Genomic DNA, 25,593 nt, shown 5'->3' on the forward strand with positions numbered 1-25,593 from the left:
ATCCTGGCTCCGGTGCTCGATCCTCCAATAATCATGAAACATGCAAAATAGATGAAATAACATAAGTATTATGTCCAAACATGAAATATATCAATGAATAACAGCAAATTATGATATAAAATAGTGATTCAAATTGGACGTATCAACTCCCCCCAAGCGAAACTGAACTCGGTAAACAGGACCACATGTTTATGGAGTGAAGAGTCGATAAATAAAATACGGACAAGAAGCATCATATTCATTCACACAAGACATTCTAGTAAACAACTTCCTCATATAACTCAACTTGAAACAAGTATAAGGTAATCACAAATAAAGGTGCATAAGAAATCATAGTTGGTGATGGCAAACTTCGTTCTTGGTCAGAGAACAATTAACAGGTTATACTTATCTATTGAGCAGCGCTCTCATGTTAAAGTTTATATGGCACAACTTGCATACTCAATCATAATAGTCTCCTCATGATCATTGATAACTTGCAAAGCTATATTCATTCAGATAAAACTTGTACTAAACAAGGAAGAGTAAAAGACATGATGAAGTAAATCACAATATAATGGTTTGATCACAACAACTCAAATGCTTGCTTGAGATGGAGGGAAATAGGTTTACTGACTCAACATAAAGTAAAAGACAGGCCCTTCGCAGAGGGAAGTAGGGATTAAATCATGTGCTAGAGCTTTTTCAGTTTTGAAATCATATAAAGAGAATAAAAGTAAAGTTTTGAGAGGTGTTTGTTGTTGTCAACGACTGGTAGCGGGTACTCTAACCCCCTTGCCAAACAGACCTCCAAAGAGCGGCTCCCATGAAGGACGTTATCTCTACCAGCAAGGTAGATCATCCCTCTTCTCTTTTGTTTACACATGTACTTTAGTTTATTTAAGGATGACACTCCCCCCAACCTTTGCTTACACAAGCCATGGCTAACCGAATCCTCGGGTGCCTTCCAACAATCTCATACCATGGAGGAGTGTCTATTGCAAAATTAAGTTGCTTACTGATGAATCAGAGCAAAACATGTGAAGAGAATTATTAATGAAAGTTGATTAATTGGGGCTGGAACCCCGTTGCCAGCTCTTTTTGCAAAACTATAGGATAAGTGGATGAAGCCACTAGTCCATTAGTGGAAGCTGCTTAACAAGACTGAAAGATAAAACACCACATACTTCCTCATGAGCTATAAAACATTAACACAAATAAGGAGTAATAAATTTTGAATTGTTTAAAGGTAGCACATGAAGTATTTACTTGGAATGGCAGAAAATACCATGTAGTAGGTAGATATGGTGGACACAAATGGCATAGGTTTGGGTTCAGGTTTGGACGTACGAGAAGCATTCCCTCTCAGTACAGGTCTTTGGCTAGCAAGGTTAATTAGCAAGCATAAGAGTTGAGGGAAACAAACAAATATACATGTGATAGACATAATCATGCATCTTTCTTGCAAGCACAAACAATTTTAACTTCAGAATAATAAGCTATGAACTAACAAGAAAGGAAGACAATGAAACAACTATATGTATATTTCTTTTCTACTTAAACCTCAAAGTGTTGTTGCTATTGACCAATGCTAAGTTTGCCAAAACCAAATAGATTTATTCGATGCTCCCAAAGTGGTACCAATACTAAAATCAAGATCAATCATATAATAGAATTGCAAACTAAAATAAGGTGTGCAATATGTAAATGATAAGACTTCTCATTAATATTTCATAACGATAACTCACACCAAGGGATACATAGATAACCAACTAAAGGAGAGATACTTCCATACTGCAACCCATCTTATATGATAACTTCCCTACTCATGATATGACACTACTTGATAGTAAAAAGTAAAAGGTAGTGATGATGTGATACCGCGGCACTCCCCCAAGCTTGGAACAAACCAAGGGGATGCCAATACCGATGATAAATTACTCCTTCGGCGATGATGGTGATGAATTCCCAACAAGCTTCTCCACAAGCTCCTGAAGCTCATCAATCTTGTACATGAGGTTGCGGATCATCTCCGAATTGTGCTCGATGCGATTAAGAAGTATGTCCGACGGCGAGTCCCAATTCTTGGAGTTATTTCCCCACCCTTCAGCTTCAGGCTTCGTCCTTCCTGCAGTGTTAGAACGATCTATATCCCAATTGCTAGGCAATGCTGCCTTGGGAGTCCTTTCAATTTGATTATTGTAGATTAGATTGCGGAAGGGATGGTAAGTGCCTGAAGAAGATGTCTTTGGAGCTAGGTAATGACGTGGAACTCCTCCTCCGGTGCTAATCCGTGCACTCTTCTTGGTGTTGAACGGGTTTGACACTACTCCGATGCTTGCAATGGTGGTGCGCGGGCGTACTCGCGGAACTTCTTCGACTTCCTCATCATCCTCCTTGACTTCTTCCTTCAACTCGGGGTATTGGATACCTTCCTCCGAAGGCTCCTTGTCCTTGTTGTTGGAGACCATGGTGCTTCTAGATTGAAAACGGATCCTGGCAGAAACAGCTAGAAACAAAACACGTCGAGAAAACGATATATGGACCTCCAGGGGTCCGGGGGATTATATAGAATAAATTTTTACGACAAACGGAAAGTACCAGGTCGAACCAAAGTCGGAAAGAGGCGACGAGGCAGCCTCCTCATAGGGCGGCGCGGCCAGGCTAGGGCCCGCGCCGGCCTATGGGGGCGCCCCCTCGTGCGTCTCTTCCACTCCGTTTCGATCTCGTAATTTTTCATATTTTCCAAAAACAGCAAAAACATTGTTCGGAAAGTAAATTGCGGACTTTTTATTACCAGTACTGTTACCTATTCAAAGTCGAGTTCTGGCGGACTGTCAATTTGTCCTTTGATGAAAGCCTCCGGTGTTTCCACTCGAATAATATCAACATCAACATTATAAGAATCACCTGAGATATAATGCTTGAGTCTTTGTCCATTCACCACTTGTGTGACATTGCCTTGGAGAGAGCTAATTTTTATTGCTCCTGAACGATACACCTCCTCAACAACATATGGTCCTTCCCATTTCGAGAGTAATTTCCCTGCAAAGAATCTGAGACGAGACCGATACAATAGGACTTTATCCCCAATATTAAATTCTCTTTTGATAATCCTTCTATCATGCCATTTTTTAACTTTCTCTTTAAAGAGTTTAGCATTTTCATAAGCTTCACTTCTCCATTCATCTAGAGAACTCAATTGCAGCAACCTCTTATTACCAGCTAGTTTAGGATCTTTATTTAATTCTCTAACAGCCCAATAAGCTTTGTGCTCTAGTTCTAAGGGTAAATGACAAGCTTTCCCATAAACCATTTTATAAGGTGACATTCCCATGGGGTTTTTATAAGCAGTTCTATAAGCCCATAATGCTTCCTTCAATTTACTAGCCCAATTCTTTGTAGTTTTATTAACGGTCTTTTGCAAGATAGATTTAATTTCTCTATTTGATAGTTCTACTTGCCCACTAGTTTGAGGATGATAAGCAGAAGCAATTCTATGATTAATGCCATATTTAGCAAGATTTTTTCTAAAACCACCATGAATAAAATGAGAACCTCCATCAGTCATAATATATCTAGGAACTCCAAATCGAGGAAAAATAATATCTAAAAGCATTCTTAAAGAGGTCTCGCCATCAGCACTTTTTGTAGGTATGGCTTCCACCCATTTAGTAACATAATCAACAGCAACAAGTATATGAGTGTTACCTTCTGAAGAGGGAAAAGGTCCCATGAAGTCAAATCCCCAACAGTCGAACGGTTCAATAACAAGAGTATAATTCATAGGCATTTCATTGCGTCTGGAGATATTACCAACCCTTTGGCATTCATCACAAGATAAAATAAACTTTCTTGCATCTTTGAAGAGAGTTGGCCAATAAAAACCTGATTGTAGAACCTTTTGCGCGGTTCTATCTCCAGCGTGATGTCCTCCATAAGCACTCCCATGACATTTACTCAATATCTCCTGCTGTTCATATTCGGGAACACATCTTCGCAGAATACCGTCCACTCCTTCTTTATATAAGTGTGGGTCATCCCAGAAATAATGCCTCAAGTCATAAAAGAATTTCCTCCTTTGCTGAGCTGAAAAGGTCGGAGGCAAGTACTTGGAAACAATAAAGTTAGCATAATCAGCATACCAAGGACTGTCTCGCAAGCTCACCTTTATTACAGCCAATTGTTCATTTGGAAAACTATCATTAACAGGAACAGGATCATAAGCAATATTTTCCAATCTAGACAAATTATCAGCAACAGGATTATCAGCACCTTTCCTATCTACAATATGTAAATCAAATTCTTGCAACAAAAGTACCCATCTAATAAGCCTTGGCTTAGCATCTTTCTTTTGCATAAGGTATCTGATTGCAGCATGATCAGTATGAATAGTAACTTTTGAATCAACAATATAAGATCTAAACTTATCACAAGCAAAGACTACAGCTAACAATTCTTTTTCAGTAGTAGCATAATTTCTTTGAGAAGCATCAAGAGTTTTACTAGCATAATGAATAACATTCAATTTTTTATTTACTCGCTGTCCAAGAACAGCGCCTACAGCAAAATCACTAGCATCACACATAATTTCGAATGGTAAGTTCCAATCAGGAGGTTCAACTATAGGAGCAGTTGTTAAGGCTTTCTTTAGAGCTTCAAAAGCTTCCTTACAATCATCATCAAAAACAAAAGGTACATCTTTTTGAAGAAGATTAGTAAGAGGCTTTGAAATCTTAGAGAAGTCTTTAATAAACCTCCTATAAAACCCAGCATGACCAAGAACACTATGAATACCTTTAACATCCCTAGGATAGGGCATCTTCTCTATTGCTTCAACTTTAGCTCTATCAACTTCAATACCTCTCTCGGAAATTTTATGTCCCAATACAATTCCTTCATTAACCATAAAGTGGCATTTCTCCCAATTAAGAACAAGGTTAGTTTCTTCACATCTCTGCAAAACTTTATCAAGGTTCCGCAAACAATTATCAAAAGAATTCCCATAGACAGAAAAATCATCCATGAATACCTCTACAATACTCTCGCAAAAGCCATGAAAAATAGCAGACATGCATCTTTGAAAAGTAGCAGGAGCATTACATAAACCAAAAGGCATACGTCTATAAGCATAGGTTCCATAGGGACAAGTGAAAGTGGTTTTCTCTTGATCCTTAGTTTTAACAGCAATTTGTGAAAACCCAGAATAACCATCAAGAAATTAAAAATGAGTATTTTTGGATAACCTTTCTAACATTTGATCAATAAAAGGCAAAGGATAATGATCTTTCTTGGTAACTTTATTAACTTTACGAAAATCAATGCACATTCTATAACCTACAACTACTCTTTGAGGTATGAGCTCATCATTATCATTAGGCACAACAGTCATTCCTCCTTTCTTAGGAACACAATGCACAGGACTAACCCATCTACTATCAGCAATAGGATATATAATACCAGCTTCAAGAAGTCGTAATACCTCATTTCTTACCACATCCTTCATCTTAGGAATTAGACGACGCTGAGGTTCAACAACAGGCTTCGCATCATCTTCCATATTAATGGCGTGTTGGCAAATAGAGGGAGAAATCCCCTTCAAGTCATCAAGAGTGTAGCCAATAGCACCTCGGTGTTTCTTCAATATTTCCAATAGCCTTTCTTCTTCAAACTCTGTAAGCTTAGAACTAATAATAACAGGATATATTTTCTTATCATCAATATGAGCATATTTAAGATTATCATGCAAAGGTTTTAAATCAAAAACAGGATCTTCCTTTGGTGGCGGTGTTGTACCCAGATCTTCCACCGGTAAATCATGCTTAAGAATAGGTTGGCGAAGAAAAATTTCCTCAAGCTCATCTCTTTCTTTCCTAAAAACTTCACTTTCGCTATTCTCCAAATGTTGCTGCAAAGGATTATTAGGAACAAGAACAATGGATGCACACTTTTCAAATTTAAAATCATCATTAGGCAAATCAGCTTTATAAGGAGTTTTGGTAAATTTAGAGAAGTTAAACTCATAAGATTCACCAGCAAATTTAGTCAAAATTTTCTCTTTCTTGCAATCTATAATAGCTCCACAAGTATTTAGAAAAGGTCTACCAAAAATGATAGGACAATAATCACTAGCAGCAGAACCAAGTACCAAAAAGTCGGCAGGATATTTAATCTTACCACATAGAACTTCCACATCTCGAACAATACCAATTGGAGAAATAGTTTCTCTATTAGCCAGCTGAATAACCACATCAATATCTTCAAGTTCACAAGAATCAATTTCGTACATAATCTCCGTGTAAAGCTCATAAGGAATAGCACTAACACTTGCACCAATATCACATAAACCATAATAGCAATGATCACCAATTCTAACAGATAGCATAGGAACACTAACTTGTTTGGGTTTATTAGGATGTGAAACAATATTAGAAGCATCTTCACAGAAAATAATATGACCATCCTCCACATTTTCAGTCACAAGATCTTTAATTATTGCAACAACAGGTTCAACTTTTATTTGTTCTTCAGGTTCTATGGGTTTCTTTTCACTTTTATGAACCGCACTATTTATAACAGAGTACTCCTTCATTTTAGCAGGGAAAGGAGTTTTTTCAATATAAGCTTCAGGAATAACATGATCAACAGTTTCAACTACAACGCATTTATTAATAGATGAATCAATTTTATCTTTATACGGTTCATGATACTTATCAAAATTCTTCTTAGGCAATTCATAATGAGAGGCAAAAGCTTTATAAAGATTGGCAGCAACTTGAGAATCAAGACCATAAGTAGCACTCATATTACGAAATTTATCAGTATCCATAAAAGCTTCAATGCATTTGTAATCATAATTTATACCTGATTCTCTTTCTTTGTCGATTTCCCATCCTTCAGTATTTTCCTGGATCCGATTAAGAAGGTCCCTTTTAAACTCTTCCTTATTGCGCGTGAATGATCCAGAACAAGAAGTATCCAGCAAGGTCTTGTCTTCAAAAGAAAGTCTTGCATAGAAATTATCAATAATAACATTACCAGGAAGCTCATGAATGGGGCATTTGAGCATTAAAGACTTCAATCTCCCCCACGCTTGGGCAATACTCTCTCCATCATGAGGCCAAAAATTATATATGCGGTTCCGATCCTTATGAATTTCACTTGGAGGATAGAACTTAGAATAAAACCGGGGCACAATATCATTCCATTCAAGAGAATCCCCATTATCCAGTAATTTATACCAATGCGCCGCTTTACCAGACAGCGATATAGAGAATAGTTTCTTCCTCACTTCATCCATAGCAATACCTGCACACTTGAATAAACCGCATAATTCATGTAAGAACAGTAAATGATCTCCAGGGTGAACAGTTCCATCCCCTGTATAACGGTTATCCACTACACGTTCAATAATTTTCATAGGTATTTTGTATGGTATCTCTTCCTCACCTGGCGCCTTATCCACTACCTTTGCAGTAGTAGTAGATTTCCCAAATAAACATTCAAGAGAAGATCTCTCCATAATGAATTATGGCAGCAGGCAGAAATAAAATTAGCACAAACAGTAGAAATTTCCCTTACCAATTCCACTTACCAATAGCGCTTCACTCCCCGGCAACGGCGCCAGAAAATAGTCTTGATGACCCACAAGTATAGGGGGTGTATCGTAGTATCTTCGATAAGTAAGAATGTCGATCCCAACGAGGAGCAGAAGGTGTTGACAAGCAGTTTCGATGAAGGATTCACTGTAAATGCTCACAGACAAGTATTCAGGGGGTTTTAATGTAACAGATGAATAAAGTACGAATAAGTAAAGTGCGAGAGTAACAATTGCAGCGAGTGGCCCAATCCTTTTTAGCACAAAGGACAAGCCAGTTTGTTTACTTATAATGACCAAACGTTCCTGAGGACACACGGGATTTTAGTCTAGTGCTTTCGCTACATACGGCTAATTAATCTTCATTGTTTTGATAAGTGTTGTGTGGGTGAACCTATGCTAATGTACCGCCCTTCCTAGGACTAATACAAACTTGTGATTATACCCCTTGCAAGCATCCGCAACTATAAGAAAGTAATTAAGAATAAATCTAACCACAGCCTTAAACTCTGAGATCCTGCTATCCCTCCTGCATCGATATACCAACGGGGGTTTAGGTTTCTGTCACTCCGGCAACCCCGCAATTAGCAAACGAATACAAGATGCATTCCCCTAGGCCCATGAAGGTGAAGTGTCATGTAGTCGACGTTCACATGACACCACTAGAAGAATAACACCACAACTTAAATATCATAACATTGAATATTACTCAACCATGGTTCACTACTAACATTTAGACTTCACCCATGTCCTCAAGAACTAAACGAACTACTCACGAGACATCATATGGAACATGATCAGAGGTGATATGATGATGAATAACAATCTGAACATAAACCTTGGTTCAACGGTTTCACTCAATAGCATCAACAACAAGTAGAAATCAATACCGGGAGAGTTTCCCCTATCAAACAATCAAGATCAAACCCAAATTGCTACGGCGGTGACGATGTGCAGCGGTGGAGACGGCGGTGATGATGGTGGAGATGATGGTGATGGTGATGGAGATGATGTCCAGCTCGATGACGGTGACGATGGCGTCGATTTCCCCCTCCGGGAGGGAATTTCCCCGGCGGATCTCAGCCGCCGGAGAGCTCTTTTCTCTCTGGTGTTCTCCGCCCCGCAGAGGCGGCTGTAACTCTTCGCGAGGTACCCTCTGTGGCTTAGGTCTTCGGGACGAAGGATTTCGCGAAGAAAAGGAGGCGAGAGGGGCTGTGGGGCCCCCTCCTCACCAGGTGGCGCGGCCAGGCCATGGGCCGCGCCGCCCTGTGGTCTGGGCCCACCTTGGGTCCCCTCGGCTCCCCCTTCTGGCTTCCTTCGTCATCTGGAAAAATAGGATTTTTGGTATAATTTCCTTCCACAGTTGATCTTCAGAAATATTGCATTCTGACGGTGCTTTTTCCAGCAGAATCCTGGCTCCGGTGCTCGATCCTCCAATAATCATGAAACATGCAAAATAGATGAAATAACATAAGTATTATGTCCAAACATGAAATATATCAATGAATAACAGCAAATTATGATATAAAATAGTGATGCAAATTGGACGTATCACATGTCACTTCAGAAATTATCTTTGTTATCGTTTACCTACTCGGGACGAGTAGGAACTAAGCTTGGGGACGCTGATACGTCTCCAACGTATCGATAATTTCTTATGTTCCATGCTTCTTTTATGATGATACTCACATGTTTTATACACACTTTATGTCATTATTATGCATTTTCCGGCACTAACCTATTAACAAGATGCCGAAGAGCCAGTTGCTATTTTCTGCTGTTTTTTGTTTCAGAAATCCTAGTAAGGAAATATTCTCGGAATTGGACGAAATCAACGCCCAGGATCTTATTTTTCCACGAAGCTTCCAGAAGTCCGAAAGGGAAACGAAGTGGGGCGACGAGGCGGCCACACAACAGGGTGGCGCGGCCCAGCCCCTGGTCGCGTGGCCCTGGCGTGTGGGCCCCTCGCGTCGCCCCTAAACCTACCTCTCTGACTATAAGAAGCCTTCGTCGATAATAACTCCAGTACCGAGAGCCACGATACGGAAAACCTTCCAGAGACGCTGCCGCCGCCAATCCCATCTCGGAGGATTCAGGAGATCGCCTCCGGCACCCTGCCGGAGAGGGGAATCATTTCCCGGAGGACTCTTCACCGCCATGGTCGCCTCCGGAGTGATGTGTGAGTAGTTCACCCCTGGACTATGGGTCCATAGCAGTAGCTAGATGGTCGTCTTCTCCTAATTGTGCTATCATTGTCGATCTTGTGAGCTGCCTAACATGATCAAGATCATCTATTTGTAATGCTACATGTTGCGTTTGTTGGGATCCGATGAATATGGAATACTATGCTATGTTGATTATCAATCTATCATCTATGTGTTGTTTATGATCTTGCATGCTCTCCGTTATTAGTAGAGGCTCTGGTCAAGTCGTTACTTGTAACTCCAAGAGGGAGTATTTATGCTCGATAGTGGGTTTATGCCTCCATTAAATCTGGGACAGTGACCGAAAGTTCTAAGGTTGTGGATGTGCTGTTGCCACTAGGGATAAAACATCAATGCTATGTCTAAGGATGTATTTGTTGATTACATTACGCACCATACTTAATGCAATTGTCTGTTGTTTGCAACTTAATACAGGAGGGGGTTCGGATGATAACCTGAAGGTGGACTTTTTAGTCATAGATGCATGCTGGATAGCGGTCTATGTACTTTGTCGTAATGCCCAATTAAATCTCACACTACTCATTATAACATGTATGTGCATGGTCATGCCCTCTTTATTTGTCAATTGCCCAACTGTAATTTATTCACCCAACATGCTATTTATCTTATGGGAGAGACACCACTAGTGAACTGTGGACCCCGGTCCATTCTTTACATCGAATACAATTTACTGCAATTCTCGTTCTACTGTTTTCTGCAAACATCATCATCCACACTATACATCTAATCCTTTGTTACAGCAAGCCGGTGAGATTGACAACCGCACTGTCACGTTGGGGCAAAGTAATTTGGTTGTGTTGTGCAGGTTCCACGTTGGCGCCGGAATCCCTGGTGTTGCGCCGCACTACACTTCGCCGCCATCAACCTTCAACGTGCTTCTTGGCTCCTACTGGTTCGATAAACCTTGGTTTCTTACTGAGAGAAAACTTGCCGCTGTACGCATCACACCTTCCTCTTGGGGTTCCCAACGGACGCGTGCTGTACGCGTATCATGGACCTTCCTCCGATTGAACTTTATTTTTTTTTAAAGGTATTACATAATTTGGGGATGCACACATGGTAATACTAAAGATGATGCAAGCCATCGAGGCTAAAACATCAATAAACAAAGTACGTAGAATAAACAACAATGGGACAAAACCATCCAAACATATATGAAATAAACACCTACAACTAGTAGGCATTCTTCTGCAAAAACAACTTCAAGATGGAGAAAAAACACTCGCACTGGCGTCACCATATCCTGCATGTCCAGGAAGGAGAGATAAACAAGCAACCAGGCACGACGAAAATGCGTAGGAGAACCTGCGTCTGCCCCCACCCCAAATCCCACCCTCCGCTCACCATCCTGAGCCGTTCGTTATTTATGTATATTACAGGAAAAATTTGTATTACAACAGTATCAAATCGTCTAATTAAAGACAGGGCCCCACAGTGTGACGTAATGATCTGGTCCGCATTTATTCACCGGAAAGGCCAGTTGGTCACTCTTCTTCCCCTCCCCAGCTCCAAATCTGTATACTCATATGTTCATCTCCGCAACAGCTTCAACTTTAATCTCCACCCCCTGCGTCATGTCCTTGACTTGATTGCGGCCCAGATCGATGCTTTGCTGCCGCGAAGTACATGGGGCACGTCTTCATCTTCATCCCTGTGACATGCACAGCCTTGACACCTCCATCTTGACGCTATATCTAGGTTATTTTTTTTGTTTTGATATGTTGAGATTGCTGATCCGAAATTTTCTTTTCTTCCCTCAAGTCTCCGATCTAATTCTATGTTCGTTCCAATGGCTTTTAGAATCTGCTATTTTCTTTCTTGGTTACTGTTGTGTTCATGGATCTTGGATCACTAAATTTTTCTGTTATGGTTCTTTCATAATATGCAAAATTTATACATGCACAAGATGACATGGTATTTTCTCTTCATTATATTGTTCTGTCCAACTAAAATAATATGCAAAAATTAATATGTTCATGATATAAAGTTGACCCTAATATATGATGTAAAATTATTCAAGGGGATTCTTGCTCAACCAGTTTTTTTTTCAAGGGGAATCTCAACAACAAATGCTCCAGATCCAAATTTCTATGCGTAGCTTGTTCTGAATTTAAAAAAAATGTTACTATGTGTGTGTAAATCATGTAAGAAATTCTGTACCATATAAAAATTATCTGTTAATAACAGATATTAATTACTGGATCAGTATACGAACTCTGTGGATATCAGAAATATATTTCAAGATCGTATGACGTTTTTGGTTGTTGCATGAGATGGGAAAGAGAAGAAAAAAGGAATGGTAAAATTCGTGTAGAGTACCAATTTTTTGGTTGTAATTAATTTATGAAATCATTCACTGGTTCATGTCATATTAATTCCCCAGGCCACGAAATCTAGCTGTACCAGGTTGTACCAATGACGCAACATATCACTAATTAACTGTGTGTCAGATGTGTATTTATGTCTCACAGGAGGTATTCTAATTTACTTCTGCATTTTTAATTCGTACCCTTACCTTGTTCACAGATCGCAAAGCTAATAATGAACGTGGGGATATCACGGGGCAGCGTAGATGAGAGCCAAAAGTGCGGGTCACCAGGCACGACCTATATGTTACAAAAACAGGAAACACTTCGATATAGTAGGAAAACACTATAGTTAAAAGGCGAGAACTCTCTAGCAAGTTATGGCGCCGGCAGAAAGCAACGACCAGGGACCATTGGTTTGCTTCAGCTTTGATTTTCTCAACGATGATCTGAATTGGCTTCAAATATTTTTTCAACACTCGTCCGGCTAAACCTACCTAGGCCTCTGCCCGTAGAGTATGTATGTACGTAGAAAACAAGACCATGATTTAGGAAGATAGTCTGGGAGGCTAGGACTAATGGCAATCACAGGACACACAACACACGGTTATTATTGTAACTCGTCTAGTGCGTAGGCCTTAGGCATTGTTTACCTCTATTTTCACACCTAGAGTTTTGGGATGTGAGTGGATTTGATGAATCCTTGCATTATACCTAATCCCCTCAAGTACACTTCCACCTCAATACACTAGTATGATGTTATATCTTGAGGTTAGGCCATCCGTTTTTTTGGGATACAATCAAAATGAGAGGGTTTTTAGGAAGGAAGGGGTGGGGGGGGGGGGGGGGGGGGTATCGCGGGATTAGGCCATCCAAAGCCTTCTTTGTATCAAGGATTTTTCAGGATCGCAGATAATCCCCTCCAGTATAACAGAATTTAGGGAAAAAGTGTTTAGGGTTGCACAGCACAATCGTGGCCGGCGTGTCCTTTCCTTTATATATAGACCAGGTGTTACAGTACAAATACAATGTGTTAGGTATATACACAAGCCCTAACACGTATACATGCATAACACTAATACATATTCTATCACCCTCCCTCAATCTCAACTGGTGAAACTAGATTGAGATTGTGTCTACAACGATCAAATAAAGGTAATGGGAGGGGTTTGGTGAATATGTCTGCAACTTGGTCTTTAGAGGAGATGAACCGAATCTGAAGCTGTTTCTTAGCAACACGCTCGCGGACAAAGTGAAAATCAACCTCGATGTGCTTCGTCCGTGCATGAAAAACCGGGTTCAATGACAGGTAAGTCGCTCCAATGTTGTCACACCATAACACTGGAGGTCGCGCTTGATATATACCAAGCTCCCGTAACAAAGACTGAACCCAAACAAGCTCCGCAGTTGCATCACCAAGGGCCTTATACTCAGACTCAGTACTCGATCTAGATACTGTAGATTGCTTACGAGCACTCCAGGCGATCAGATTGCCACCATAGAATATAGCATATCCCCCCGTGGATCGCCAATCATCCATACTATCAGCCCAGTCTGCATCAGAGAATGCTGAGAGCAAGGTAGAGGAAGAGGACCGAAACAGCAGACCACTGTCAATGGTAAAGCGCACATACCAAAGAATACGTTTGACAGCAGTCATATGAGGAGTGCGAGGCTCGTGAAGATACTGACAGACCTTGTTCACAACAAAGGACAAATCTGGTCTGGTCACTGTAAGATACTGAAGTCCACCAACAAGACTGCGGTACTGAGTAGCCTCATCAGAGGAAAGGATATCACCATCAGTACTGCATAACCGCTCAGAAGATGCCATAGGAGTAGTGACAGGACTACACTTCAGCATACCAGCACGCGCAAGAAGTTCAAGAGCATACTTGCGTTGTCGAAGGTGAAGACTGCCAGGTGAAGGAGAGTGCACCTCAATGCCAAGAAAGTAATGTAAGACACCCAGATCCTTAACAGAGAATTCTGACCGTAGCTGAGCAATCAACCTGGGAATAGTTGCCGCTGTGGAACTAATGACAATGATATCATCAACATAGATCAGCAGAAAAAGAGTGATATCAGACCGCCGAAGTATAAACAGCGAGGTGTCAGTGGCAGAGGGTGAGAATCCCAGAGATCCAAGCACAGAACTGAGACGAGCATGCCAAGCACGAGGAGCTTGCTTCAAGCCATAGAGCGACTTAATAAGATGACAGAAATGACCAGGTTTATCAGGATCAGCAAAATCAGGAGGCTGTCTCATATATACCTGCTCATCCAGAAAGCCATTGAGAAAGGCATTTTGAACATCCAACTGGCGAAGATGCCATCGCCGAGAGAGAGCCATAGAGAGCAACAATCTGATGGTCGCAGGCTTAACAACAGGACTAAATGTTTCCTCATAGTCAAGACCATACCGCTGTTTGAACCCTTTAGCAACTAACCGGGCCTTGTAGCGCTCAACAGAACCATCAGCACGCAGTTTCACCTTGAACACCCACTTGGAATCAATCAAATTTACTCCAGGAACGGGAGGCACAAGATTCCAGGTGCCATTCTGTTGTAGTGCGGAGAACTCCGTTTCCATAGCCGAGCGCCAATGAGGAATCTGAAGTGCAGTACGAAAATCAGAGGGTTTGGTAGTGTCTTTAGCTGCTTCACGTGCTGCCAAGATACTGCTCCAGGCTACAGTGCCATCAGTCCTGACTTTGGGCTGAACGATGCCTCTGCACCGATGAGTCATAGGAGGAGACAGAGCTGCGGGCGGTACTGCTGCAGGGACAGACGCAGGAGCTGTCGATGGCACGGACGAGGGAGCAGCCACAGGCGAATCAGCAGGCGCGCTGGTGGCAGGAGAAACAGGGCTGGAGCCTGCCACTATGTCCGTCTCAGGCGAAGAATCATCATGGTGAGATGCGGGACTCGAGGCCAGTGGAGATGCGGGTTCGTCTGCAGCTTCCGGAGATGGACACGGCACGAAGCCCGAGGAAGCCGAGCCGATAGCGGAGCCGGACGCAGACGCGGCGCCATCATGCATGGGCAGCAAGCCCGAGGGCGCGCCATGCAGCTGCGAGCCATGCAGCGGGGGCTGCTGCACGGACGGATCGACGTGCACCACAATGGATTCCTCCATGCGATCAGCGTCAGGAGTGAGAACTTCCAATCGCGCACCTCGGCCTGTACCTGCACCATGGTTAGCAAGCAAAGGCGGGGCATATGAAGTATCCATAAATTGGTCAGCTGTAAGTAAGGAGGACTCCGTGATAGGTGGTAATGTGGAGGAATTTGGCAAGTTGACAAACGGAAAGACAGTCTCGTCAAAGATGACATCCCGAGAGATATAGACTCGGTTGGAAGGAACATGGAGACATTTGTATCCTTTGTGTAACGAACTATACCCAAGAAAGACACACTTTTTAGAGCGAAACTCGAGTTTGTGATTATTATAAGGGCGAAGATGAGGCCAACATGCACACCCAAACACCTTAAAGAAGGTGTAGTCAGGCGTTTCATTGAGAAGACGCTCAAGGGGGGTTTTCATGTCGATAGTGCGACTAGGAAGCCTATTGATCAAGAAACGGGCTGTAGAGAAAGCATCATTCCAATAATGTAATGGAACAGACGAGTGTGCAAGCAAGGTAAGGCCAGTCTCAACAATATGTCGGTGTTTACGTTCAGCAGTGCCATTTTGTTGATGAGTATGAGGACATGAAACTCGATGAGAGATGCCTAGGTTATGAAAGAATGGATGGAGTTTTTCATACTCTCCACCCTAATCTGTTTGGACATGAATAATCTTACGATTTAGCAAGCGTTCAACATGTTTCTGAAACTGAAGGAAAACATCATAGACATCAGATTTGTGTTTAAGAAGATAGAGCCAAGTAAAGCGACTATAAGCATCAACAAAACTGACATAAAAACGATGTCCACTAACAGAGGTTTGGGCAGGGCCCCATACATCTGAATAAATGATCTCTAAAGGAAACTTTGTTACACGTGTGGACAAAGAAAAAGACAACTGGTGACTCTTCCCTTGTTGACAAGCATCACAAACTCTCTTATTCTTATTTGACTCTACTATAGAAGGTAAATCATGACTATGAAGAACATGCTGGACGACTTGCAAAGCTGGATGACCTAGGCGACTGTGCCACATATCACGTGACACCTTGACACTGCTGAGTGCTTGCTTGATGATAGGAGGCTTGATCTCGTAAAGACCACCATGGCAACGACCTCTAAGAATGGGTGCCCTCGTGTCCCGATCCTTTACAAAAAGATCATGAGGATGAAGTTCAATAAAAACATTATTATCATGTGAAAGTTTACTCATAGATAGAAGATTATGGCGAGCACGTGGAACATGAAGGACATGATTTAACTCAAGTGGCTTAGAAGATGGAGTAGGTAAAACAGCATGACCAATATTATGTATACGCATACCTGCTCCATTTGCCGTGTGGACTTGCTCATTGCCGTGGTAGGACTCCTTGGTAGTGAGCTTGTCGAGATCATGAGTAATATGGTGAGTAGCCCCAGAATCAGCGTACCATGCCGGGTCCATGGTCATCTGCTGTCCTCCATGAGTGCCATATGCAACGGCATTTGCTGCCATAGAAAGCTGCCGTTCAGTGTCTCTGCCGTCGTTGCCCACTCCAAGGAAGTCACGGTTGAAGCGTTTATAACACCGCGCAGCCGTGTGGCGAGGAACACCGCAGAGCTGACAGACTACCGGCGCCCGACCAGACTTGCCTTGTGGAGAGTTAGCGGAGGGCCTTGGCTGTCCATGAGTGGACTGCTGTTGCTGCTGTGGGCGACCATCCGGGCGGTACTGCTGAGGACGATATCCTCGTGGAGCGCCATAGGTAGTAGCATTCTCCATGGGGCTGTACAAGTTCTGAGCCGGGGCAAAGTGAGCCACCGGGTAGTGATGTCCCGTTTCCTCGCGCTGAGTGGACTTGCGGTGCTCCGTGGCGCAGAGCTGCGCGTAGAGATCACGGAGTGGCATGGGCTCGGTCCTGGCGTTCACAACTTCATACAATGCGTCATATTCCTTGCCGAGACCAGCGAGAACATATGAGATAATCTCGGTATCACGAAGAGGTTGACCAATGCTAGTCAGCTCATCAGCCAGGGCCTTCATCTTGTGAAAATAGACATTCATGGTGGAGTCCCTCTTCTTGAGCTCAGCCATCTGCTGGCGGATGCTGGAGGAACGTGCGATTGAGGTCGCAGCAAAAGCACCGGCGAGCGTCTCCCACGCATCGCGCGCCGTGGTGGCAAACATGACCATACCCACGACACTTTCCGTCATTGAAGAGACGAACGCAGACAGTATGGCTTGATCTTGCTGCACCCAACGTTGATGTAGAGGGTTTTGCTGCGGAATCATGACGCCGCCATGATCAACGACGGTGTGAGCAGCCGGGCAGATGATGGAGCCATCGACGTACCCCATGAGAAGGTGGCTGCACAGAAGGGGAGCAACCTGAGCTCTCCAGGTCATGTAATTCTCGCTCGTCAGCCTTATAGTGATGGCTGAGGCGATGGAGACGACGCCCGGAGTTCCCGCAAACGGGAGTTGGAACCCTGGCAGATATCCCGCAGGCATGGCAGGGATTCCGGGCGGGAGCACGGGTAGACCCGAGTTAACATCAGCAGACACCGCGACGATCGATCCAGTGTAGACCGACGGCGGTGCGAAGGGGACCGTTCCAAGTGGCGCGGTGGAGATCGGATCGCCTGGCAGAGGCGCGGTGAAAGTCGGATCGACTGGCAGTGGCGCGGTGGAGACCATGCTGGTGACGGCGGCGCTGGTTGTTGCAGCCGCGGGCGAAGACGAAGCCGCAGCGGGGGAGGCCGGAAGCATCGCGACGGCGTGGGAGGATCACGACGGCGATGGCGGCGGGAGACGACTGCGGCGGCGGAAGGGTTAGGTCTAGGAGCGTTTAGGCTCTGATACCATAACAGAATTTAGGGAAAAAGTGTTTAGGGTTGCACAGCACAATCGTGGCCGGCGTGTCCTTTCCTTTATATATAGACCAGGTGTTACAGTACAAATACAATGTGTTAGGTATATACACAAGCCCTAACACGTATACATGCATAACACTAATACATATTCTATCACAGTATGCTTAAGACCTTGTTCGGTTAGATGAGATTTGAAGTGGATTCAAGGAGGTTAAGGGATATTCAATACCTTGCAAGTTAAAATTTCCCCAAATCAACTCCAATACTCTTCAGTTCACTTGGTTTGGGGATTAACCAAACAAGCCTCAAATACACTTTCAATGCCCTAGAAGTAAACAAGACCTTAAGCTTAATCTAATGTACACTTGTACACTGACAGCACATGGACCACATCAAGCGGATTAGGCCATCCAAAACCTTCTTAATAATCCCCTACAATCTGCTTGAATACTCTTAGAATACACTAGAAGTAAACAGTGCCTTAAACTTAATCTAATGTATATGTACACTGACAGCACATGGAACACATCAATCAGACGTTTTATCACACCACATAGACGTGCAGAAGATCCTCGTGGAATGATATTAAAATACAGCAAAAGCCACTGCTTAGTCAAAATAAATAAATAAAACGGTTTGTTTTGTTATCATGGGCTAGAGGGTTCCTCCGCCGCCTGCCCGCTGATAGAGAGACCTCCCCACAGCTCCAGTTGTGGGAGCTACAGTAGCTTCTCGGATGTTTCCATCCAGATGCAGTGTGCACATATGCTGCCTTATGGACACGGATAATATTACTCATGCTGAGCTTGCTACCAAAGAAAGAAAAAAGCTCAAGTAAAGTAACTGGATGAGTTCCCTTGCAGCATCATTACTTCGTGTAGTATCATTTGTCGGCGATTATTAATATTTTCCTGTGAGATGTTGTAAGTAAATTAGTTTCAGCAATGTTGTGGTGGCCCATAGCAAAATACGTAAGATTGGCACCTAAATGTTTAATCATGCTTCTTAAAACATAAAAAGAATCGATAAATATGAAATAAATGTTTGGTTAATACCTTGCAGACTGCTAATTCCATGTCTTGACCGCCAAACTTTTCAAAAATAAAGATGCGCAAATACCAGACTCATCACTGAAAAAGAGTTCAATATGAAATGTGATCAGGAATATAATTGTCATGGCATTATTTCCAAGGAAATAGTGAGACAAATAAAGCGACAATTTTTTTTTTGCAGCCTGTAATGGGCATCAATTTTTTTTTGCAGCCTGCCATTCTGTAATACCGATATGCATCATACACCTGATTATGCAAGAGAAAATGCACTTCGGAATGTTTGCATTGGATAATTATTAGGTGATTGGAAACATGTTCAAAAATCAAACTTAGTATTACGATCAAACATATAAATAAGGCAGATAACTTTGGAATGTTGAGAGTGTGGAAGAATTCAGCTGGAACTGAATCAAACAATACTAATCTATTTGCAGCATAAAAGAAATAGTTCTCAAATTTCCATCACAAATGGGTACTAAGCAACCAATCGAATCTAAAAGAAGTAGCATCAAATGTCTTGATGAGATGCTGCGACATGTCGCAGGAGGTAGCACCAAGTGAGCAGATCAGGTACGCGTACAACACACATTCAGGCAGGTGTCAATGCTAAACAAAAGGTATTGTGGTTTCTTATACCAGGCACAAGAAGAATACCATTATTTGTTTTCTTCAGGTCATGAGCATCATTGCTTAACAAAGAAATATTCCATTAGGGTGGAACGAGAAGCTAGTCCTTGGACACATGGAAAGCTCCAGATATATGAAAATAATGGATATTTTTACAAGGCTCACAAGTCACAACTAACCGATACTAATACGATACTAACCAATACTAATACTAACAAACAACAAATTTGTATATACGTTTTAGGTGAGGACAAGTAACATTAAAAAAAAGGCTACTAACTTGCATTATTCTACATCAGAAGCAAAGAGTGCAGATACACAAGCTTCACTTTACAATGAAATGAGATACTAAGATATGCACAGTTCAAAAGAAATGATATTAGTAAAGAAGAATATGCTTGGAAGCTCATGATTTCAAAGCCCAATAGGATACTAAGTTCTGCTTGGAAGCTCAACTATATGGATACCAGAGTAGATATCAAAAACATAGCTGCCATGTCTAGTAGTAGAATGCAAGAAAGTTGTTGGGTTTAAGCCTGACAGAATTACGGCACCAACAAAAAGGGTGAGTGTTAGGATATTACGGGAAGATGCGGCTGTTATAACGTGTGGCAGTTCCAAAATCGGTTGAACTTTAGCGGCACTTTTGCACTGCCGCTAATCATCTGAACTTTAGCGGCACTTCTAATACTGTGTGCGTATATCCAAACATGAGCAGCACTTTTGGATACTGCCTGCATATATCCAAACATTAGTGGCACTTCTTTAAATTGCCAGTGATTAGAGAATTGTTAGCGGCATTAATCACAATCTGCCACCTAAACATACTTTTATCGGCAAATTTGAAAAGTGACAGCAGCAAAAATGTCGTTAATCAACGCACGTGAGGTGGTGAGCGGACGGTGGCCGCAGCGGTAACAAATTACGGTGGGGAAGGATGGGGTGTGGTGCACATGCCACCTGATCGAAGAACCGTTCAGGGTGGTGGAGCTGTTAGATCCGGCCATGGTAGGAGAGTTCGGAAATTTTCATTCATTCTCTACCTTTCCTGTACCAACCAAGATCATGTCTCGTTTGCACAGTACGAACTAAGTTACTGAAGCTCCAACTCCTGATCTGAATGTTGCATTCTATTTTCAGAAGCTCCCAAAAAATTCATTAAATTAATATGAGACAGTTGAAGCCTGAATGAAACTATTTGAATACATCTTGTAAATTTTCTCAGGTAAAATGCACAATTCAACACAATTGTTCAATCAAACAAAAGTGTACATGAAGATAACAAATGCCTTCATATTTAATACGAGACATTTGGTTCAGATAGCACAGGAACACTGCTAGACCTGACCAGATATATTCATACTACATATTCCTACTGCACCGCTGTACCAAGTTCACACAAAAATGACAGTACCAATCAGTGATAAAATTTCACCAGTATAGCTTCACTCACGCATCAATTTTGTGCTCGTACTATTCAATTTCCCAAATGACACTGATATGAAACTAATTGGGGAAATTTGACCAATGGGGAGAACCAAATAAGACCACCCAAATGGATAATAGAAGAATTAATAGAAGTAAAATACATACTCAGATACTTGGGCTGCAAAGGACGATGGCCGACTCCCGGGCTTTGCGTCTATGTTCCCACAGCCATAGCGCGGCGCCGTCGCGCCGTCGCTGGTCTAGGTGATTGGGATGCTGGGCACCAGTGCTTCATTGCCGGTGAACCGGGATCCGCCGATCCGGTGCGCCAGAGAGAATCGAGATCCGGTGCCTTCCCATTGTTGGAGGGGGGATTCCCCAAAATTTTCTTAACCCTAGCTATATTGGTGGTACACAAGAAGGAGCTTCATCCATGGTGGTACAGGTCCACTACGCGCTCTCTCCCGGGTCCTGACACCCGTACTGCGCACAGCTTTGACTGACCAGAATTGGACCTGCATTGCCAAGATGCATACGACCTGTGTGGTTGGGATGGTCAGGCTCCGTATTGGCCATCACGTTTTACAGAATTTTATACGGACCTCCATTTGACGTCAGCTAAAGAAATGAAAGGCTTGATTAGGATTGGATAAAAGGAGCACCCAAGCTCGCGCTCACTTCCGAGTTTTCGACTCAGAGAGCGGACGAATTACGCCCGGGCTTGGGTGCACACGATAAATGTGTGGCTCAGGTTAACCCATGTGCATTTAATGCAGCTATTTTTCTATTGAGATACAGGGACTGGAAATTACAATACTAGTACAGGCTTCGATGGCTAGCGTACCTAATTAAATAATTCTAGTTGGGGAGTAGTACCCGAAATAAATTCCAGTGCGTTCGTCATCAGGTCCGACCTGTACCGCACAGTTGAATTGAGTGGATGGCAAATCATGGGCCGTGGGTGTACAGTGCTTCGTCCGACCATGGCACACCATCTGAATAGTAGTATCTGATTAGATTTTGTTGATTAAGAGGCAGAAATCATGCTCCATGGTGTACTCTGGGCCTTCGAACTCAAGAAATAAAATTGTCTGCAGTACCAGTTGACTGGTAAAACTGATTACGTGCCCTAGATAATCTGGAGTTTGCATATAGCAGTTCAGAAGAAACAAACACATTGTGAAGGGATCAAGAAAACGATTTAATAATTGCCCTAATCAGACATGGCAAGTTCATCGATGTTAGCAGCGTGCAGGTGATCTTTGACCAAACTGGATGAGTTCCCTTGCAGCATCATTACTTCGTGTAGTATCATTTGTCGGCGATTATTAATATTTTCCTGTGAGATGTTGTAAGTAAATTAGTTTCAGCAATGTTGTGGTGGCCCATAGCAAAATACGTAAGATTGGCACCTAAATGTTTAATCATGCTTCTTAAAACATAAAAAGAATCGATAAATATGAAATAAATGTTTGGTTAATACCTTGCAGACTGCTAATTCCATGTCTTGACCGCCAAACTTTTCAAAAATAAAGATGCGCAAATACCAGACTCATCACTGAAAAAGAGTTCAATATGAAATGTGATCAGGAATATAATTGTCATGGCATTATTTCCAAGGAAATAGTGAGACAAATAAAGCGACAATTTTTTTTTTGCAGCCTGTAATGGGCATCAATTTTTTTTTGCAGCCTGCCATTCTGTAATACCGATATGCATCATACACCTGATTATGCAAGAGAAAATGCACTTCGGAATGTTTGCATTGGATAATTATTAGGTGATTGGAAACATGTTCAAAAATCAAACTTAGTATTACGATCAAACATATAAATAAGGCAGATAACTTTGGAATGTTGAGAGTGTGGAAGAATTCAGCTGGAACTGAATCAAACAATACTAATCTATTTGCAGCATAAAAGAAATAGTTCTCAAATTTCCATCACAAATGGGTACTAAGCAACCAATCGAATCTAAAAGAAGTAGCATCAAATGTCTTGATGAGATGCTGCGACATGTCGCAGGAGGTAGCACCAAGTGAGCAGATCAGGTACGCGTACAACACACATTCAGGCAGGTGTCAATGCTAAACAAAAGGTATTGTGGTTTCTTATACCAGGCACAAGAAGAATACCATTATTTGTTTTCTTCAGGTCATGAGCATCATTGCTTAACAAAGAAATATTCCATTAGGGTGGAACGAGAAGCTAGTCCTTGGACACATGGAAAGCTCCAGATATATGAAAATAATGGATATTTTTACAAGGCTCACAAGTCACAACTAACCGATACTAATACGATACTAACCAATACTAATACTAACAAACAACAAATTTGTATATACGTTTTAGGTGAGGACAAGTAACATTAAAAAAAAGGCTACTAACTTGCATTATTCTACATCAGAAGCAAAGAGTGCAGATACACAAGCTTCACTTTACAATGAAATGAGATACTAAGATATGCACAGTTCAAAAGAAATGATATTAGTAAAGAAGAATATGCTTGGAAGCTCATGATTTCAAAGCCCAATAGGATACTAAGTTCTGCTTGGAAGCTCAACTATATGGATACCAGAGTAGATATCAAAAACATAGCTGCCATGTCTAGTAGTAGAATGCAAGAAAGTTGTTGGGTTTAAGCCTGACAGAATTACGGCACCAACAAAAAGGGTGAGTGTTAGGATATTACGGGAAGATGCGGCTGTTATAACGTGTGGCAGTTCCAAAATCGGTTGAACTTTAGCGGCACTTTTGCACTGCCGCTAATCATCTGAACTTTAGCGGCACTTCTAATACTGTGTGCGTATATCCAAACATGAGCAGCACTTTTGGATACTGCCTGCATATATCCAAACATTAGTGGCACTTCTTTAAATTGCCAGTGATTAGAGAATTGTTAGCGGCATTAATCACAATCTGCCACCTAAACATACTTTTATCGGCAAATTTGAAAAGTGACAGCAGCAAAAATGTCGTTAATCAACGCACGTGAGGTGGTGAGCGGACGGTGGCCGCAGCGGTAACAAATTACGGTGGGGAAGGATGGGGTGTGGTGCACATGCCACCTGATCGAAGAACCGTTCAGGGTGGTGGAGCTGTTAGATCCGGCCATGGTAGGAGAGTTCGGAAATTTTCATTCATTCTCTACCTTTCCTGTACCAACCAAGATCATGTCTCGTTTGCACAGTACGAACTAAGTTACTGAAGCTCCAACTCCTGATCTGAATGTTGCATTCTATTTTCAGAAGCTCCCAAAAAATTCATTAAATTAATATGAGACAGTTGAAGCCTGAATGAAACTATTTGAATACATCTTGTAAATTTTCTCAGGTAAAATGCACAATTCAACACAATTGTTCAATCAAACAAAAGTGTACATGAAGATAACAAATGCCTTCATATTTAATACGAGACATTTGGTTCAGATAGCACAGGAACACTGCTAGACCTGACCAGATATATTCATACTACATATTCCTACTGCACCGCTGTACCAAGTTCACACAAAAATGACAGTACCAATCAGTGATAAAATTTCACCAGTATAGCTTCACTCACGCATCAATTTTGTGCTCGTACTATTCAATTTCCCAAATGACACTGATATGAAACTAATTGGGGAAATTTGACCAATGGGGAGAACCAAATAAGACCACCCAAATGGATAATAGAAGAATTAATAGAAGTAAAATACATACTCAGATACTTGGGCTGCAAAGGACGATGGCCGACTCCCGGGCTTTGCGTCTATGTTCCCACAGCCATAGCGCGGCGCCGTCGCGCCGTCGCTGGTCTAGGTGATTGGGATGCTGGGCACCAGTGCTTCATTGCCGGTGAACCGGGATCCGCCGATCCGGTGCGCCAGAGAGAATCGAGATCCGGTGCCTTCCCATTGTTGGAGGGGGGATTCCCCAAAATTTTCTTAACCCTAGCTATATTGGTGGTACACAAGAAGGAGCTTCATCCATGGTGGTACAGGTCCACTACGCGCTCTCTCCCGGGTCCTGACACCCGCATCTGCGCACAGCTTTGACTGACCAGAATTGGACCTGCATTGCCAAGATGCATACGACCTGTGTGGTTGGGATGGTCAGGCTCCGTATTGGCCATCACGTTTTACAGAATTTTATACGGACCTCCATTTGACGTCAGCTAAAGAAATGAAAGGCTTGATTAGGATTGGATAAAAGGAGCACCCAAGCTCGCGCTCACTTCCGAGTTTTCGACTCAGAGAGCGGACGAATTACGCCTGGCTTGGGTGCACACGATAAATGTGTGGCTCAGGTTAACCCATGTGCATTTAATGCAGCTATTTTTCTATTGAGATACAGGGACTGGAAATTACAATACTAGTACAGGCTTCGATGGCTAGCGTACCTAATTAAATAATTCTAG

The 25,593-nt window shown here is 42.3% G+C and overlaps 1 protein-coding gene and 2 long non-coding RNA genes across 3 annotated transcripts; all 3 read right to left on the minus strand.

Moving 5' to 3' along the window:
• Positions 1-13,197: 13,197 nt before the first annotated feature.
• LOC139839031 (uncharacterized) lies at positions 13,198-17,985 on the minus strand. Its single transcript, XM_071829077.1, has 2 exons — positions 16,560-17,985; positions 13,198-15,296 (listed from the first exon to the last, which is right to left on the minus strand). The coding sequence occupies exons 1-2, from the start codon at positions 17,983-17,985 to the stop codon at positions 13,198-13,200; spliced, it is 3,525 nt and encodes a 1,174-aa protein (XP_071685178.1).
• A 945-nt stretch (positions 17,986-18,930) lies between these two features.
• Positions 18,931-21,772, minus strand: LOC127293329 (uncharacterized). Its single transcript, XR_007845698.2, has 3 exons — positions 21,362-21,772; positions 19,145-19,219; positions 18,931-19,000 (listed from the first exon to the last, which is right to left on the minus strand). It is a non-coding gene; the product is annotated as an uncharacterized lncRNA (long non-coding RNA).
• Positions 21,773-22,250: 478 nt separating this feature from the next.
• On the minus strand, positions 22,251-25,206 carry LOC127293327 (uncharacterized). Its single transcript, XR_007845696.2, has 3 exons — positions 24,897-25,206; positions 22,680-22,754; positions 22,251-22,535 (listed from the first exon to the last, which is right to left on the minus strand). It is a non-coding gene; the product is annotated as an uncharacterized lncRNA (long non-coding RNA).
• Between the last annotated feature and the right edge of the window lie 387 nt (positions 25,207-25,593).

This window comes from Lolium perenne, chromosome 4 (assembly GCF_019359855.2).
Source record: "Lolium perenne isolate Kyuss_39 chromosome 4, Kyuss_2.0, whole genome shotgun sequence".
NCBI lineage: Eukaryota > Viridiplantae > Streptophyta > Magnoliopsida > Poales > Poaceae > Lolium > Lolium perenne.

Coding starts and splice junctions, on each gene's coding strand:
- LOC139839031 (XM_071829077.1), bottom strand. CDS start 17,985: ATGCTTCCGGCCTCCCCCGCTGCGGCTTCGTCTTCGCCCGCGGCTGCA. Junction 15,297..16,559: donor CCACACGGCAAATGGAGCAG/GTATGCGTATAC, acceptor ACCATGGTGCAG/GTACAGGCCGAGGTGCGCGA.